This window comes from Phyllostomus discolor, chromosome 3 (genome assembly GCF_004126475.2).
Source record: "Phyllostomus discolor isolate MPI-MPIP mPhyDis1 chromosome 3, mPhyDis1.pri.v3, whole genome shotgun sequence".
Classification (NCBI taxonomy): domain Eukaryota; kingdom Metazoa; phylum Chordata; class Mammalia; order Chiroptera; family Phyllostomidae; genus Phyllostomus; species Phyllostomus discolor.
In genome coordinates, this window is record NC_040905.2 from 50,572,325 (window position 1) to 50,589,381 (window position 17,057).

Genomic DNA, 17,057 nt, shown 5'->3' on the forward strand with positions numbered 1-17,057 from the left:
GAGTTCTAGCACAGTGATTCACACCCACTGCGCTAATGCTTTTTATCTTACACCTGCCTAGAAAGCTCTTAATTCCCTCCCGCAGCGACTTTCACCAAATTCTTTTTCGAAGTTCAAAGGTCGTCTTTTTAAGAAAGCTTTCCCAGTGTCCCACCCCACCGATCTTCCCGTCCATTTCGTCACTGAAATGTGAGTTCCAGACAACAAGGAGTGAGCAATCGCCGCCATCTTTGAGTTCCAGATGTCCAATGCAGCGCCGTTTAAATTATAGGCGCTCCGCTGACGTCCACCTGGCCACCTTCATCCACCAAGCATGAGCCCCTCCAGTCAGAGGACTGTCCAAACATCCCAAACCACCTTGGTCCGCAGGAAGTGACGCACACTCAAAGACGACGTGCTTCCGGTCCCAAAGCCGCTGCTGAGGGAACGGGCTTCTCTGGCACGCTGACTCTGCTGCTCTGGAGGATTCACGTGTGGTAAGGAGGCGCGGGCGGTGGGACGGGAGAGGGTCCTGGGACCGCCCACAAAGCGGTAGAGTGGCCTCCCTGGTTTCCTGGAACCCGGCTGGAGGCCAGAGGGCCTAGCTGCTAGGCACCCAGGTGCCCTCAGCACCAGGTAGGGCTGCAGGGCCGGGCTGCGCGGCCTCCCCGGACGCCCGCGCCGGGACGGGCTCAGCTGTAGGGCGCTGGCCACTCGGGCGGGCGCGTAGGTCCCGCCGGAGCCCGCCCTGCGAGTAGACGCGGACCGCCGGGGCTTGATACTCGGAGTTGTCCCCTTCCCCCAGGGAAGAGTAATCCACCTTCACTGGGACAGTCTCACGATCTGCAGTGACGAGTGTATGTGCGTCGTGCCAAGTGACGCACAGCATCTCACCTGTTTCTTGGTCCCGCCCCTCGGGTTGTGTTGAAGGGGTGTTAGACCACAGGAGCTGAGGTTTTTAAACATTGGTTGTTGCACAGGATGCTGCCCTAAGAGGAGTGCAGCTTAACTGAAGATGATTTGCTAGACCCGGTCCCATCACGTGAGTGGCAAACCACGTGAAACCACAGGATTTTTGTGTACAATCTGCCAAAGCGGATGCTTTGCGTTGAAATGGAAGGTTAAGATTGGGAGTGAGTAGCCCTGGGATTTGGAGACAGGAAAAGAAACGGCTAGGAAAGTTGCGAAGTTTGGAAGAGTAACTTAATTCACTGTTACTACTTTGTGATTTAAATTTTGCAAAATAATCTGGTTTCTTAATGTTTTCCAGTTTTAAGCAAGTATTTATATTATAGTAGGTATGCTCTTGTTTTTTACTGGTGTGGTAGCTTCTGTGGTAAGGGCTACATTTACATTATGGGACTATATGCAACACATAGAATTAAATGTGCAGATACCTAAATGAAGTGAAAATACATGTTTTAATAATTCAAACTTTAACATGGGCATATGTGATATAGTTATATGTCATGTATCTTTATTTTTTTTTCTTTTAAATGTCTAATTGTCATGCTTGTCTTAAAGCTTTGATACAGTACCCCTGGTGAAACCATGACCAGATGGGCCCGAGTTACTACCGCACATAACAAAAGACCCTTGCCTGCAACATCATGGGAGGATATGAAGAAGGGATCCTTTGAGGAAAAAAGCCAAAGCCTCCCAAAGAATAAACAACTTAAAGCCAATAGACTGTCCCTTAAAAATGATGCACCTCAAGCAAAACACAAAAAGAACAAGAAGAAAAAGGAGTACTTAAATGAAGATGTGAATGGATTCATGGAATACCTAAGACAAAACTCTCAGATGGCTCACAATGGGGAGACAATAGCAACAAACAGTCAGGAAGTAAGGGAAGAAATTGCAGTTGCTTTGAAAAAAGATAGTCGCAGGGAAGGAAGACGATTAAAAAGACAAGCAGCAAAGAAAAATGCAATGGTAAGATGGTCACTTCTACCAAAATATTACTTTATATGGCTAGAAACTTAATCCTATACTCATTTTAGCAGTCTGATTGCTGTTCTGTACTAAATGTATAAAGCATCTCTGTGAGGGCTAGTAACTGCATGCTTGGTACTTAGCGGACTGATTAATTATCAGAATGACACTACAGATGTGCTGGCATTCCCACGTTATGGGTAGAAACACTAATGTGCAGGTAGGGTAAGTATCTTCCTGAAAACCACTTAGCTAGTAGCAAATGGGAAACTCAAACCCAGGAAAAAGTGTTAACACTTGATTGCTTAGAATGCTGGCTGGTACTATGTAAGTGTTGTTAAATGCATATAATCTAAAAAAATTTTTTTTTCAAACCCAGAGTCTGACCTCAAAACCTGTATCTTGTATCTGTTTCCACATAGCCCTTTTTCAAACAGCCATTTTTGAAAAAGATCAAAATAAGTAGGAAGGTTGAGTACAACAGGTTAAATAGGTGTCCTTCCGGTGACTTGGAAAGGATGTACTTTTGTCTTTATGCATGAAAAACAGACACAAGAAGGAGCTCTAATACAAATCACAGTAATTAGGAATAGAGCAGCAGAGTTAAAACTTCTTGAGACTCTCCCTAGTCATTGCTCCTTCCCTCCCATCTCACACCCAGAGGAATGCGGGGGGATGCGGGTTTATTTCTGTGGTGCCCAGCCCTAGATTTTAAACTGTGTCAGACACAGGCAGTGAAGTACTTTGTATAATTCCTTCCCTTCTCTAAGTGAATTCCCCAAGTCTTCTAGCAGGATACTACATAAGAATCATTTGTTATCATTTTATACTTTTCATTTTTTATTAGAATTACTAAATGTAGAGCTCTGTTTGTACCAGTGCAGGCTTGAAGTGTTATAACTGCCGTAAATGTAGCTTCTGACATTTGCCGGATTGGTTTCGTGAAGTGTCATATTTAAAGATAATTACTTAAAGATAATACTGACAAGACATTACTTATGGATAAGTGGAGATAGAAAAGATAATTATTTCTATTTGGATCAGGATAGTTTTGTTTAGATTGTACACTTATTTTTAAATATTTTTAAGTCAAGTTAAATATAATTTAATTTAAAGATAATTTCATTGACATAAACAGCATTGTGACTTGCATACTATTTGGAAAAGGCTAATATTGTGACCTTTTAAGAGAAGTTAATGTTTGTAATTAAGGCGGAAAGACATTGTTCTTTTTTGGTTTTTGGTCTTTTGTTTTTTTTTTAAGGAATGCTTTAAAGTATATACTTTAAATAGTATGGCTTATTGTGACCCACCTTCAACTGGTTTTCTAGTAATTTTCTGAATACCTCATACTTAGCATCAGTTCTTTTTTTTATAATATATTTTATTGATTATGCTATTATAGTTGTCCCACTTCCCCCCCTTCATTCCCCTCCATCCTCCACACCCCCTCCCACCCACATTCTCCCCCTTTAGTTCATGTCCACGTGCCATAAGTTCTTTAGCTTCTACATTTCCCATACTATTCTTGCCCTCCCCCTATTTTCTCCCTATTGTCTATGCTACATATTCGCTGTACCTTTTCCCCCTCTCTCCTCCTCCCATTCCCCTGTTGCTAACCCTCCATGTGATCTCCATTTCTGTGGTTCTATTCCTGTTCTAGTTGTTTGCTTAGTTTGCTTTTGTTTTAGATGTGGTTTTTAATAACTGTGAGTTTGCTGTCTTTTTGCTGTTCATATTTTTATCTTCTTTTTCTTAGATAAGTCCCTTTAACATTTCATAAAATAAGGGCTTGGTGATGATGAACTCCTTTAACTTGACCTTATCTAAGAAGTGCTTTATCTGCCCTTCCATTCTAAATGAAAGCTTTGCTGGATAGAGCAATGTTGGATGTAGGTCCTTGCCTTTCAATGACTTAGAATACTTCTTTTTAGCCCCTTCTTGCCTGTAAGGTTTCTTTTGAGAAATTAGCTGACAGTCTTATGGGAACTCCTTTGTAGGTTATTGTCTCCAATTCTCTCCGTCATTTTAATCTTGGGTAACTTAATGAAGATGTGCCTTGGTGTGTTCCTTTTTGGGTCCAACTTCTTTGGGACTCTCTGAGCTTCCTGGACTTCCTGAAAGTCTATTTCCTTTACCAGATTGGGGAAGTTCTCCTTTTTTCATCTAATTTGCGACCAAAATCAACCAATTTTGTGAGCATCCTGATCACCAGTGCTTTGAACTGTGCATCTGATAGGTCGGCTACCTCTTGGTCACTTAAAAGTATTGGCTCTGGGGCTTTGATTTGTTCTTCTGTTTGAGCCATTTTGCGGGGGAGGGGGGTTCTGATCGCGGCTGTTACGTATGAGGGGCAGAGGCTTAGGTGTCCACCAGGGCGGGGCAACCCAGTAACTGGGTTGTGCTGCTGTATGTGGGGGCGGGGTCAGAGAGGGAATAGTGGCACTTGCTCCGCTCTTAGTTGGATTTCAGTCCCCTCTCCTGCTTCCCACAAGCAAATTGGGCCCTTCTGGTGCTGGTTCCCGGTGGGTGGGCTTGTGTATGTTCTAGGACCCTGTGGGTCTCTCCAACGAACTTACCTGTGAGGCTGGGAGTCTCTCCCAGCACCTCAACCTCCACAAGTGTTTTCAATCTGTGCTTTTAGGCTTTATTTCCGGGCACTGAGGCCCTGGGTTGTGTGGTCTGTCTTGCTGCCCCTTTTCACCTGGTTTATCTGCATGCGAATATGTGACTGGACAGTCAGCTGCCTTGTGCGCTTCACTGGATCTGCTTGTTGCCTCCTTGCGCCCATGCCCACACCCAGGGTCTGCCGCTGGGGTCTGGCAGCCACCCCTTTTTCCTGCCGCGATCCCTCTCTGCTGGCTGCCGACTCCACCCCTCTTACCGGTTTGGATGAATGGTTGTTGGGACTTACGTACAGTTCGATTTTCTATCTGTTCTGGTTGTTTTTTTGTTTCTAAATTTTTGTTGTCCTTAATTTTGGTTGTGCGAGGAGGCACAGCTTGTCCACCTATGCCTCCATTTTGGCTGGAAGTCTGGATCAGTTCTTAATTGCTAATAAATTAAGATGTAGATACTTACTAGTTCGATTTCCCATAGTCCAGTTTATATAAAATTTAAGGATCATTCAAGAAACTTGTATTTGAAATTTACATAAAAACTAATCAGTGAGCTGTCAGGTTATTAGAAACCACCTTGACTTCACCAAAAATTCAAGACCTCTTATGTTGGTGATCCAAAATTTAGCATTAGCTTTTCTTCCAGTCGAAGAATAAATGCATTTTCTTGCCTTGGCCAGGGGGTTCAGTTGTTCAGAGTGTCATCCTGGTACACCAAAAGGTTTTAGGTTTACTTCCCAAGTCAGAGCACATACCTATAGGTTGTGGGTTCGAGTTCTGGTTGTCACATATGGGAGGCAGCTGATCACTGATCAATCTCTTGCTCCCTCCCTCCCTCCCTAAAATCAAACATATCCTTGGGTGAGGATAAATAAATAAATAAATGCATTCCTTTGTTTGGACCAGCTCATTCTGAATGTAAAAGATACTAAAGAATAAAGGAACTCATTTTTTTCCATTGTTATTAAACAGAAAAAAAGAGAAAGGACACAGTGGTAACATTTACAGTGGTAAAATGTTATGTTTTATTTTGCTTATTGAATTTATTTTTTAAAAAACTCATTTTTACACTTATTTTGAAAAAAATCATAGATGAAGTATTTGTTATCCAAGAACTATATATGTCTTTTTCCAGTTTAAATAAAATAGTTTAAATATGATTATGACTGATGTTCTCATTCAATGCAGCAAAAAATCCTCCAAATTGCTAGACAGTATATAAAAAAGCAAACCATTGTTCAGTGTTATGTTGGAGCTAAATAATTCATCTTAGAATTATTCCTTTAAAAAGAATTATGTATACATTCTAAAAATGAAACATCTGTTTTTGAATAGTAAAAGATATGTATTATAAAGATATTAAAACTGTAAGGTATACTTTTTGGTATGAAATTTAGTTTATGATTTGAATCCTAATATAAATGGAATCATTTAACCCACATTCATTCAATTATATGAACTTTAAATGTGCAAATATTAATTTTGAGTGATAATTTTTATGTATTGTCTACTCCAGAAAACTCAGTTTTTCTAGTCAGACATCTGCATTCATGAAATATTTAGTCCATAGTTGCTTAATTCATGTAAGTGATGACCTCCTGCAGAGCCCCTTCCAACTTTGTGTCTGAAATTGATGGATTGAGGGTTTTCAAAAACACTGACACCCTGGTGGAAAGGACATTTCTTATTGTTTACGATTGTGTAAAAGGCTTTTTTTATTCAGATGAAATCTGAGATTTCAGAAAAAGTGCTAGATAACCTTATAGTGAGAAATGTTTCAAAGATACTTTTGATAACAAGAACTGATAAAGCCAGTGCGGGTTTGCAGTGAGGAAACTAACATTTTGTTTTCCCAGGTATGTTTTCACTGTAGAAAACCTGGCCATGGGATTGCAGATTGCCCAGCCGCCCTTGAGAATCAAGATATGGGCACTGGGATATGTTACCGATGTGGATCTACAGAGCACGAGATAACCAAGTGCAAGGCTAAAGTAGACCCAGCTCTCGGTATGTTGTTTTCTTGTCAGATTTTGATTTGCTTATCAAAAGTGGGAAAGTGGACAATAAGTAGCCAACTGGGTTTTTATGTTGAAAAACAGAGAAAACAGGGTTACAAGTGTACTGCTTTTTGAAATAAGATTAATTATAAATTATGTAAAAACTTATTTTCTTCTCAGAGTATTTTAAAATAATATGAATTACATGACTTGTAGAATACATGACTGATGTAACAGGAACTGTTTGATCCTTACAGGTGAATTTCCTTTTGCAAAATGCTTTGTTTGTGGGGAAATGGGGCACCTGTCCAGATCTTGCCCTGATAATCCCAAAGGAGTCTATGCTGATGGTGAGTACTGTTACCCTCGTATGTCAGACATGGTGAGTCAGCATGCAGTTATATTTAATTTGCAGTGTTAACCATTCTTGAATACATTTTTGAATGAGTAGTAAAACCTTGAGAATTTCATTATTTTTATTAAGCACTATTTTATATACTGGACTTTTTGGGTAATATGACTTGATAATAAGTCAAATCAGAAAAAACTGAGGTGAGCATTTCAAACTCTTTGCTTGCTTTAGCATCATTATGAGAATATATTACAAATTTCTACTTTTAAACATAACAAGCAAAGGGATTATATCTCAAACTAATACAAGATTTTAAATATGAGATTTAAAAAATAGTATTGTGAATTTAATCTCAGCCTAGCATACCATTTTGCGTAAAAGGCTGCTTATGCTATCATATTTGTAGTAATTTTTGTTTCTAAACGTTTCCCTGATTGTCTGGCATGGGATCCTATAACTTCCTTATTTATCTTTAGCTCAGCTAATGTCCTAAAGTCCTCACAATAACGTCTCTAGTGTCTAAAACTTTAAGGAGGTTGTCATCTGTTAATGTGAGTCATTTGTTAATGTGATGGCCAGTACCATGGGGTTCTAGACACCTCATGTGTCGTGTCTGGGGTTCCACTGGAGAAGTCCAGTGAGAAAGCATAGCTTTTGGAGTGAGTCAGACTTTTGGAATTATAGCTGCACACTGCCACTTACTAGCTGGGAGACGTTGACCATGTTATTTAATGTCTCTCATCTCAGTTTCTTCACTTATAAAATGGAGATGGAAAAAAACTACATATTTCATTTGCTTCTAAGATGCATATTTTTTCACATTTTAATATCTCTGAACCAGAATGTATCTCACCAGTGGTAGGTCGCACATAATTGGCATGTTCTCTTTTTTTTCTGAGAGACAGGCAAAACTATGATAGATCTCATAATCAATGGTATCTTACTTAGATTTAATGAATTATGGTATTCACTTTGAAAAGTTATGAGGATTAAAATATGTTTTTTCACCACAGCTCTACAAACAGTATGGAGGCCTGGGCCTGGAAAAACGCTCAAGTGTGCCTTTTAATTTTGATCCTATGAGGCAGGTCTTGTAACATGACTAATGAACAAAGATGGTTTTGGATGGTCAACCAAAATGACTAAATATTTTTTTAAAAAGTACAGCAAGAAGAGTAAATCACATTGAAGTGAGAGGTTTATATTCTGCTGGGTCATTTTCTGAGTAAGTTACTTAACATTATGAGCATGCTCATGATGATGCTTGACCATTACGCAGAAGACTCATTTTAGAAACCACAGTCCTGGAATGTTGCTTAAAGTAGGTACATAGGCATTTTAATTAGGGCTAGGGTGCCTGGCAGATAGGAGGCATAGAAACAAAAGTTAATTTTTATTCCTTTCGTAACTGCTCACCCGAATCTGACCTACACTGCAAAGCAGTGGTTTCTAACCTTTTTTGGGGGGTTGGGAGGTTAGGGAGGGTCACTGACCATTAGAGAATGTGATAAAGACTGTGGATATCCTTGATGAATAAATACATCAGCACACAAGTTTTGCTCACAGGTGTAAGAGTTTGCAAACCCTTGCCTATCCAACTATGGTCTAGGCATCTGTGCAATGGCTCTTGAACACACCAGAGGACAAGTGTTTCCCATCATACCTCTCCCCTCCTTCCCAATTCTCCTTGAAGGCCAGGTGCAACAAAAGTGTAGGCGCAGTTTAGTGCTCTGCGAGGTCAAGAGGAATGGAGAATGCACTTATCAATAGGAATGGTGGCACCCACATGTGTTCCTGGCTCCAGCTACCTTTGCAGTTGAGAAGGTTGGGAGGACCAGCTATGATATGAAAGTGCTTTGAGATGTTAAGAGCCCTATGTAAGTGCGAGAGGTTTTCAATGACTTTGTTCCTTTTCTAGGTGGTTGCTGCAGACTTTGTGGCTCTGTGGGACATTTTAAGAAAGATTGCCCTCAAAGTCAGAATTCAGGTGAGACTTCTGGGCTTTCATTTAGGAGGGATAAGATTAGTAATCCTCTGTTTTTGCTGCATTTTATTATTATTTGAGGTGCTACTGAATTTAAGGCAGCCTGGCTTCCTGCTGTAGTGATAACCTAACCGTTTCTCGGTCTGCAGTAGGCACAGTAGTAACGGAGCACTTGCTGCTGTTCTCAGATGAGAAAAAAAGTAATAAGCACTAGAGGACCCTGATCTTATAATGCATCTTATTCATAAATATTTATATTTACCAACTAATTTAATAATAGAGCCAGTTCTGAACTTAAAAGTATGGATTCACTAATAAGAAATATAAAAATAACTTTTAATATTTTTATAATTGAGTACCTTCATAATATGGTTTGCTTTGTATGTACCTAAAGGATTCAGAGTTGGTTGCAAAAACTGCCAAAAATATTGAAATTGTGTTGTCCGCACAGTATCTGCCCAGTTTTATTTTCTTCTTAGTGAAATAGTACCCTAGGTCATCAAAAACTTCATAAGTCTTCACTATACCTATGGCAGATTTGGGGGGGAAGTGGAGACCATTATTACATTAGTTTACTTGGATTAGAATGATGATAATCCTGCGTGGAAGAAAGCAAGATAGTAGATAGCCCGGTAGTGCTTCTTTGCGGGGACCACATTTCTTTTTATTCCAAGTAGTCACAGTACTACACAAGTAAGTTTGCCCATTTTTACATCCTGCATCTAACATTTAAATTTGAAAACCAAGAGTTCTTGTTTATAATCTTGTCTAGAAGTTAGTCTTTACTACATTGTAGGCCATAAGATTGAAATGATGAAGTGGAATCTGAATTCTCCCTCCTGGGAGGATTGCCACTTCCCAAATGACAAGACTGACAAGCAGATGTTGTATAATTTCACAGGTGGAATCTTGTGCATTTAAAAGTGATGCTTCATAAGTCTTGCTGTTTACAGACTCTTGGAATTCATTGACTCTGTAATGATGAACTCTGGGAAAGAATGAAAGCGCTTTCTCATCAATTTGTGCATTGCAAAGCAGTTGCTGCATTTCCCTAATTGGGATGAGAAATTGCCTGTAGTACTCGGAAATCAAGGATTATAATCAATTACACAATTGCTCACTTTCCTTTAGTGATGGAGTATTCCCTCCTCGTGATTATTCGTGTCAAAACTAGTTCCTTTGCTAAATCAAAACCAGCCTAGGTGGATGTATTTGATTACGGTTTTTCTTACATTCTGACGTTTCTGTTCCTTGACAGATCGAATGGTTACAGTTGGTCGCTGGGCAAAGGGAATGAGTGCGGACTATGAAGAAATTTTGGATGTGCCTAAACCACAGAAACCCCAAACAAAGATACCTAAAGTTGTTAATTTTTGATAATGATCAGTACTATCATAAATTACCGCCTCGTTACATTCTGAACTGGGCCTTCTTCACAAGCTGGAGCTGGGCTCCCGGGGAGAGGCCTGTGTCATAGGTGTCAGTGTGGTCTGCGTGTTCAAACCGTTTCCTGAGTCCTGTCCATCAGGGAGTACTCATGCTGCGTGCAGAAAGTCACTGAAGAAAAGCATAAGATGTTTAAATTGCATTCTTTAAGATAAATTTTTTTAACAGATGGAACTTAGGTGTATGTAAGTGGTTACATAGCTAATTGTAACAATCCTGTTTTCCTTAAAAACAAAATTATGCACTCATCTGAACCACCCCTAAACAAAGGTAACTGCTGTACATTTGGGAATGAATTTTTAGCTATATTGTTTTTCAGGTTCAAAGTATCAGTTTATTTATAAGTTGCCAAAAAATCTGTATTTTTACAATCTTTAATAAAAATTTATTTGCTATTTTACTGAATAACTAATTTTGGATTTAACTAGCCCTTGTCCATTAACAATCTCTTTGGTTAATTTGGGTTAATTTTTGTTTCAGTTTTCACATAAAGAATTACACACAAGCATTTTTCAGATTAAAATGGAAGAGCTCTTTTTTTTGCCCTTGATTTTCAAGAAAGAAATTCCAGCCAAAATTCAGTTTGAGGTATTTAACCAGGGTGATGGCACATAGCAAATTGTACATCATACATAATAGCATTTTGTTCATATGTTTTGGAGTCAGGGTGAGATGCAAGTATCACCGTAGCAGAGTTAGAACACTAATCAGAGACCCATTATCTTCTTTGATGTGATGAATACATGCATACTTAATACATGTATTTCACAGGGCTTAAGGCTCCCATTGTACTGTATAATGGAATGACTAGTGGATTGTGTATTTCATTTCGAATTTTACCTGATTGGATACATTTGTAACTAAAGGGAACAGCTGTGATTAGTTACTGATGCTTCAAAGGCAAAATATTTACCAAATAAGAAACACTTTTCTTTTTTAATATCTGTACAACTGAACAGTTCTAGTCTTGCTAGGAGCTGTTCTTTCATTTTCAGTGAGACAGGAAAACATGGCAGGACATGGCTCAACAGCCCAAAGCCAAGGAATTGGGTGCCTTTAACAGGAGCTGCACCAGCCATACGGCTGGTAAAGGACAGCAATGCTCTGTAGTCGTTTAGTCCAAACACCTGATTTAGTCCACTGGTCCTATCAGGAGAAAAAGGCTCCGCAGAGTCAAAAACCTGTCAGCTGCAGGTCTAATGTTTCTCACACTGCCTTCAGCAGAAGTGTTAGTGTCCATTTTGTCTTCCTTGGGTGACTTTGTTCATCATTTTAATGATCTATAAATTAGTGAGGTCATTAGAAATAAACTACAGGTACCAAATGTAACATTAAAAAAGTGTATGGACAGTGTCAGAAGAATTCACCAGACAAACTCTGACATCCTGAGAGAATGTATTTCTTGAAAGAAATTACAGATGTTTATTTTCTTAGCTAAAAAGGCCTAAAGAGAAAGACAAACTTAATTTATTCCTTATTATTTACCCAAAACGCTATGCTCCTAATAACTTTCTTAGGCATATGGGATTGTGGCAGTGAATCAGACAAACAAGGCCATGTGCACTTTAATGGGGCTGAAGAAAGTGGAGGCATAGGGGAAAAAAAATACATATCAGAGCCCTGGCTGGTGTGGATCAGTGGATTGAGCGCCAACCTGCAAACCAAGGGGTTGCTAGTTTGATACCCAGTTGGGGCACATGCCTGGGTTGTGGGTCAGGTCCCCAATGGGGAGCATGTGAGAGGCAACCACACACTGATGTTTGTCCTTCTCCTCCCTCCCTTCTCTCTAAAATATTTTTAAAAATATATCAGAACATCAGAAAATGGAAAGATATTTTATTATATTTTAAAAATATTTTCTTGAACACCCTAAGACTTAATGATAAGCACTCTTACTTCAGTCCTTTGAAAACATCTCTTCTTAACAAGCCTATCTTCACTTTTCTGTGGCTGACTCCTTAATCTGCATCTAGCCCTAATACCCTTTGTTCCAGTCCCATGTTCTCACCTGCCTGCCGGACCTTCCTACGTGGACGTTACACTTATCACCTCAAACTCAATATGGCTTTAAACAATCTTGTCCCTTCCCCCTGGGGGGTGGGGTAAACAAACCCAAAGACTAATTTCCCTTCATTTTCCCCCCTACAATTGTATGCCAAGCTACTAGGCTTGAATCTCAACTTGCTCTTGACATTGCCCACTTCCAACCCCATAGTCAACCCTCCCTTATTTCCTTCAGGCCTCTGCCTTACAGCCGGCGTACTAGTGTCTCTATGACCAGCCTTACAGAAAGTAGCTCCTCCCTTGTCCCAACAACTTCTTACTCTCTTATTCTCTAATTTTCTCCATTGTTTATACCCCTACCTAGCACTAGTTGTCCCCTTTCCACCAGATTACAGGTTACATCAGCGCAGGGATTTTGACTTGCTCATGACTATAGGTGTCCTGGGAAGTACTCAGCCTGTAGAAGTTTCCACTTTTGTTGAGCGAATTACATGAATATGTGATATAAAGGGAGTTAACAAAGAGGTGTTGTAAATGACTGTGTGTTGGGAACCGCCCTGACTGGTATCAGAAGCTGAAACCCCCACCTAGGCTAAGGCTAAGGGAACGCCCTTGGAACTGTAAGCCAGCAAGGAGACAAAAGCTTATCTCCCTGGCAGGAATGCTGCTTCTGCTGCTGAACCCCAAAAAGCTTGGTCGGTTAGCCAAAGACGGGTAAGATTCCCCAAGGGGGGAACGACCTAAGACAGGCACGATCACTTTGGGAGGCCCCCCAAAAGAAGGACTTGGGGGCTGCAGCAAAAGGGGGTGGTGGACCCTCGCTCCTCGGCTTTGACATAGCCTGAGTTCCCAAGTCTGGGAGAAAATCTCCTTATCTCTTGGTTGCCTTAGTTCCCTTGCTCCACCTAAGCCTGAAACAATGACAGGGTGGTGCAACTCTGTGCTGAAAAGGGCGTATTCCCCGGGTGATCAGGCCTAAGAAAGAATATGTAAATGACTGTGACACCTTCTTTGTTTAGAATGCTCTCAGTTGAATGAGAGGGGTCCAAGGAGGAAGTTAGTTTGTTCCTCAAAGTCTTACAGCTCTTTGACCCCGACTCAATAGACCAGCAGAGTTCCTTGTTTTCTATAGTTCCTTACTTCCCCCTGATAAGTACTGTACTTTACCTGAATTATTATGCAAAATGAGCCCAATAAAAGCAGGTATGGATGGTAAATCGGCGCGCTCCTCACTAGAAGGGGTGGCCATTTCGTCCCTACTTCTCTACAGAAACTAGTTTGTCTCTGTGCATGTTTTTTCTCGCGTGTTTTTCGACGAGCCATCCACAGTGTTCCGTGATCACTGCTGGCCGGTGACCCACGCAACAACTGTGTATCTACTTTAGACAATCAAGGGAAGGCCTCCGACGGGGAGATGTTCCTGCTGAAATACGAATGACAGGAAGGAACCAGTTGTGAAGAAAACAAGGAACTGCATTTAGGGACAGGGAATAGTCAAAGCTCCCAAATAGGGAAGAGGCTTTCACATTTTAGGGGCAGAAAGACGTGGTCCTTTGTGACTGGCTTCCTTCACTTAACAATATTTTCAAGCTTCATCCATAATACTACATTGTACAGATATACAGGGAGGTACATAGGTGATAACTTGGATATCTTGATGTGAGGTAATAGGTAAATGTAATTATACTGAGGAAGGAGTATATCTGGGTAAATGGGAAAACAGCAAAGAGGCCAATATGACTGGAAAAGAGAGGGGGGCAAACTAGTGGGAAAAATTCATATAGTTCATAGGGATCATAGTTTATAGGCTCTCCCTGTTAGCTTCTGCTGTGTAACAACCACAGAATCTCAGAATAAACCTTTACTTAACTCAGGCCTGTGAGTCAACTCCAGGCTATGCTTATTTTAGACTGTTCTGCTAATCTCAGTGGGACTTGCCCACATCTATGTGAAGTTTGGTTTGGGGTTGGCTGGTCTAAGCTAGGCTCAGGTGAAGCAACTCTGTTCCATGTCTCTCTTCCTTGTCCTGGGGCCAGCAGGCTAGCTCAGACATGTTTTTCTTATGACAGTGGCAGAGATATATGAGGGCAACCTCACTTTTCAACCTTTTGTTTGCATGGTATCTGCTAACGTTCCATGAATGGGTCACAGCGTCAAGAAGACAGGAAGTAGAATAGTACACTCCATTCATGGAGGTGGGGATGGTGGTGAGGGAGTGAATATTTCTGAAAAATAATCTAATATACTACACAGAGCCTTGTTAACCATTAAAAGGTGTTGGATTTTACTATGATATGAAAAATGATTCATGGGTTTTGAGAAAAGATATGACATCCAACTGCTAGGTTGAGAGTGGCTTGAATGGAGAAGCAATAGCAGAAAGTGAAAGCTTATAACCCAGGTAGAGAAGCTGGTGTTTGGATTAGGGTTGTAGCAGTGGAGTTGATTAGGAGGGCTCAGATACTGATTATATTTTTCACATAGAGCTGTAAGATTTGCTGAGCAGAGGCAGAAATTTGACAAATGAACAGCAGGATGTATCTAACCTTTTAAGCGCTTCAAACTCTAACAGAGAAGTCTTTCAACTTTTAAAAGCTATCCTGTAGAGGAGGCTGACTTATATGCTGGTTTGTCTTACGAGTTAAGGCAAATCACAGAGAAGAATAATGAATGTCGAAGCCTAGGGAATAAAGTGCTAATGTAATGGTTATGAAAAAAGAGCTCAGTTAATATTCTCTTTCTCTGCAATAACATATCTTGCAGGTACTTTTTATGTGTATATATAGCAACAGATGCTAAATTGGTGAGCCACCTTGAATATATGTTAAATGACACTAGTAAAGTAGTTCCTATTACTAAAATTGATTGGATCCCATTATGTTTTAATGCTTCCCTAATTTAAAGCTCTAAAACAGGTCATACATCTTGTGAGGTGCTCCTGGCATACAGACACCTGAGGAACATGGAGCAGCCCCACACTATCCATCAACTGGCCAGCTTATCATTTCTGACTTTATAAAATTTCAAACAACACATTCCATCTCTGTAGCCTGAAAGGTTTATGATAATTTTAACCACATTTGTACCATTTTACAGAATACACAATGTTGTGATTGCGTGGGGGCGGTTTCCTAATGCCCATGCTCCTGGAAGGGAGTAGAGCCAAGGACGACCTAAAACAGTCTTCAAGCTCGTTTCATGCTCATCCAGATCAATGGTGTTTAACTTGGTGTTTGACCTTGTTAACCTCTTCCTAATTGCATTTTGCCTAGGCCAATATTAAATTATTCAGTGGCCCAAAAGCTTGCCAAGTGTCAAGAATAAGGTGACACTTGCCACCTTATCCAAATAGGGATAAGGGCACTTAGAATTAAAAGTGGGAAATCAGTTACAGAGGACTGAAAGTTTACCAGTTAAAATATGCAGTTTACCATTTAAAACATGCTTACTGACCCATCATCAGTGGCATTCTCTATGAATCGTATACAGGAAAGTGCTGTCTCTTCAATGGATTTTGACCAGCCACCAAGATTTCCAGCAAAATAAGGCAAGATGCTAGCAGAAATCTGGTTAAAATAAGACACCTGTTTCAGAAAGAAAATACAATATTTTAATTTCTTATCAACATGGAGCTTTTTCAAGCAGAGAACTGAATCTTGTTGGAATAGGGGAATCTGGGGACCTTCTGGAGTGGATTTGAAAGGATGACCTTAGGATTCCCCTGGTGTGGACCCATGTTGCAGAATTCAAATTAGGAAATATAAGAGAGTGATTTCTCATATCTGTAGCAGCAAATTAACCTGCAGACATTTCATCAGACTTACAGTGCAGGAACTGCTGTCAGTAGCATGGATGAGAAACCCAGCACATGTGATTTCACTTCTGATGTACTGCGGAGAAGGTGGGACAGACGGCAGGACGACGGACTTCACTGCCACCATGTAAGTGTTACTGAAAGAAATGAAGAGTGGCTATTAGAAAATAGATACCTGTAGTTAGGAATGTATCCAAAGACATTGTCTACGGCTACAATGAAGCCACAGTAATAGTAATAAGGGTACATGTGTTTTCTGCCTAAGAATTATATCTACTTTGCAGAATTCCACAAAGCTAGAGTCAATCTCCAAACTGGTTTTACTGTGCCCTAATGGGTTGTAATTTCACTCTTTTTTTAAATAAAAAATAATACCCATTTTTTTAAAGAACTTCCAAACAATAGGGAACCTTACAGACTAGAATCTAGGCGTTTTGCTTCAGTTCACCCTGGTCATGCTGCACCCCCATCCTAGAGATGATCACTCTTAATGTTGTGGTGGTGTGTATCCTTCCAGACCATTTTATAAATGCATGAAATTTACATAAATTGTATAATCATTTAACTATTATTGGTCTATAACTTCATTTTTCACCTAACCATAGATTTTCAGAGGTGCCTCTATTGTTACTTTATCCTTTTTAATGCTGGGACAGTACTCCATAGCATGGTTCTACCATAATTTATAAGATGGAGCTTTGGTTTATTTCTAATATCTTTTTCCATAATAAATGATACTACACTGAACACCCATGGGCATCAGTATTTATACATGTGTGGGGTTATGTGTACAGGCCAGCTTTGACTTCAGAAATGATGCTGGCCAGTTCCAGGAATAGACCTTAAGTGCCCTGGCAGCTTCCACTTCTTGTCTCTTCAAACACTCGATCTTGGGACCCTTCTCCTTGGAACCGAGACACTGCTCGGC

The 17,057-nt window shown here is 40.2% G+C and overlaps 2 protein-coding genes across 3 annotated transcripts in view; one reads left to right on the forward strand and one right to left on the reverse strand.

Moving 5' to 3' along the window:
• The first annotated feature begins 334 nt into the window (after nt 1-334).
• Nucleotides 335-11,247, forward strand: ZCCHC9 (zinc finger CCHC-type containing 9). Of its 2 annotated transcripts, none has more exons than XM_028529096.2 (6): nt 335-476; nt 1,504-1,914; nt 6,389-6,539; nt 6,787-6,879; nt 8,800-8,868; nt 10,124-11,247. In XM_028529096.2, exons 2-6 carry the CDS (start codon nt 1,531-1,533, stop codon nt 10,240-10,242), a joined length of 816 nt encoding a protein of 271 aa, XP_028384897.1. In that variant the 5' UTR covers nt 335-476; nt 1,504-1,530; the 3' UTR covers nt 10,243-11,247. The 2 variants fall into 2 exon arrangements, with proteins under 2 accessions (XP_028384897.1, XP_035876377.1); XM_036020484.1 differs by lacking the exon at nt 335-476 and adding an exon at nt 486-615.
• Nucleotides 11,248-13,688: 2,441 nt separating this feature from the next.
• Nucleotides 13,689-17,057, reverse strand: part of ACOT12 (acyl-CoA thioesterase 12) — a 40,856-nt gene continuing 37,487 nt past the window's right edge. Inside the window, exons 14-15 of the mRNA XM_028529489.2 lie at nt 16,140-16,266; nt 13,689-15,899 (exon numbers count right to left, since the gene is read on the reverse strand). Coding sequence (XP_028385290.1) covers nt 15,750-15,899; nt 16,140-16,266 — 277 coding nt within the window. The 3' untranslated portion in view covers nt 13,689-15,749. The remainder of the gene's footprint in view (nt 15,900-16,139; nt 16,267-17,057) is intronic.

Coding starts and splice junctions, on each gene's coding strand:
- ZCCHC9 (XM_028529096.2), top strand. CDS start 1,531: ATGACCAGATGGGCCCGAGTTACTACCGCACATAACAAAAGACCCTTG. Junction 1,915..6,388: donor CAGCAAAGAAAAATGCAATG/GTAAGATGGTCA, acceptor TTGTTTTCCCAG/GTATGTTTTCACTGTAGAAA. Junction 6,880..8,799: donor CAAAGGAGTCTATGCTGATG/GTGAGTACTGTT, acceptor TTCCTTTTCTAG/GTGGTTGCTGCAGACTTTGT.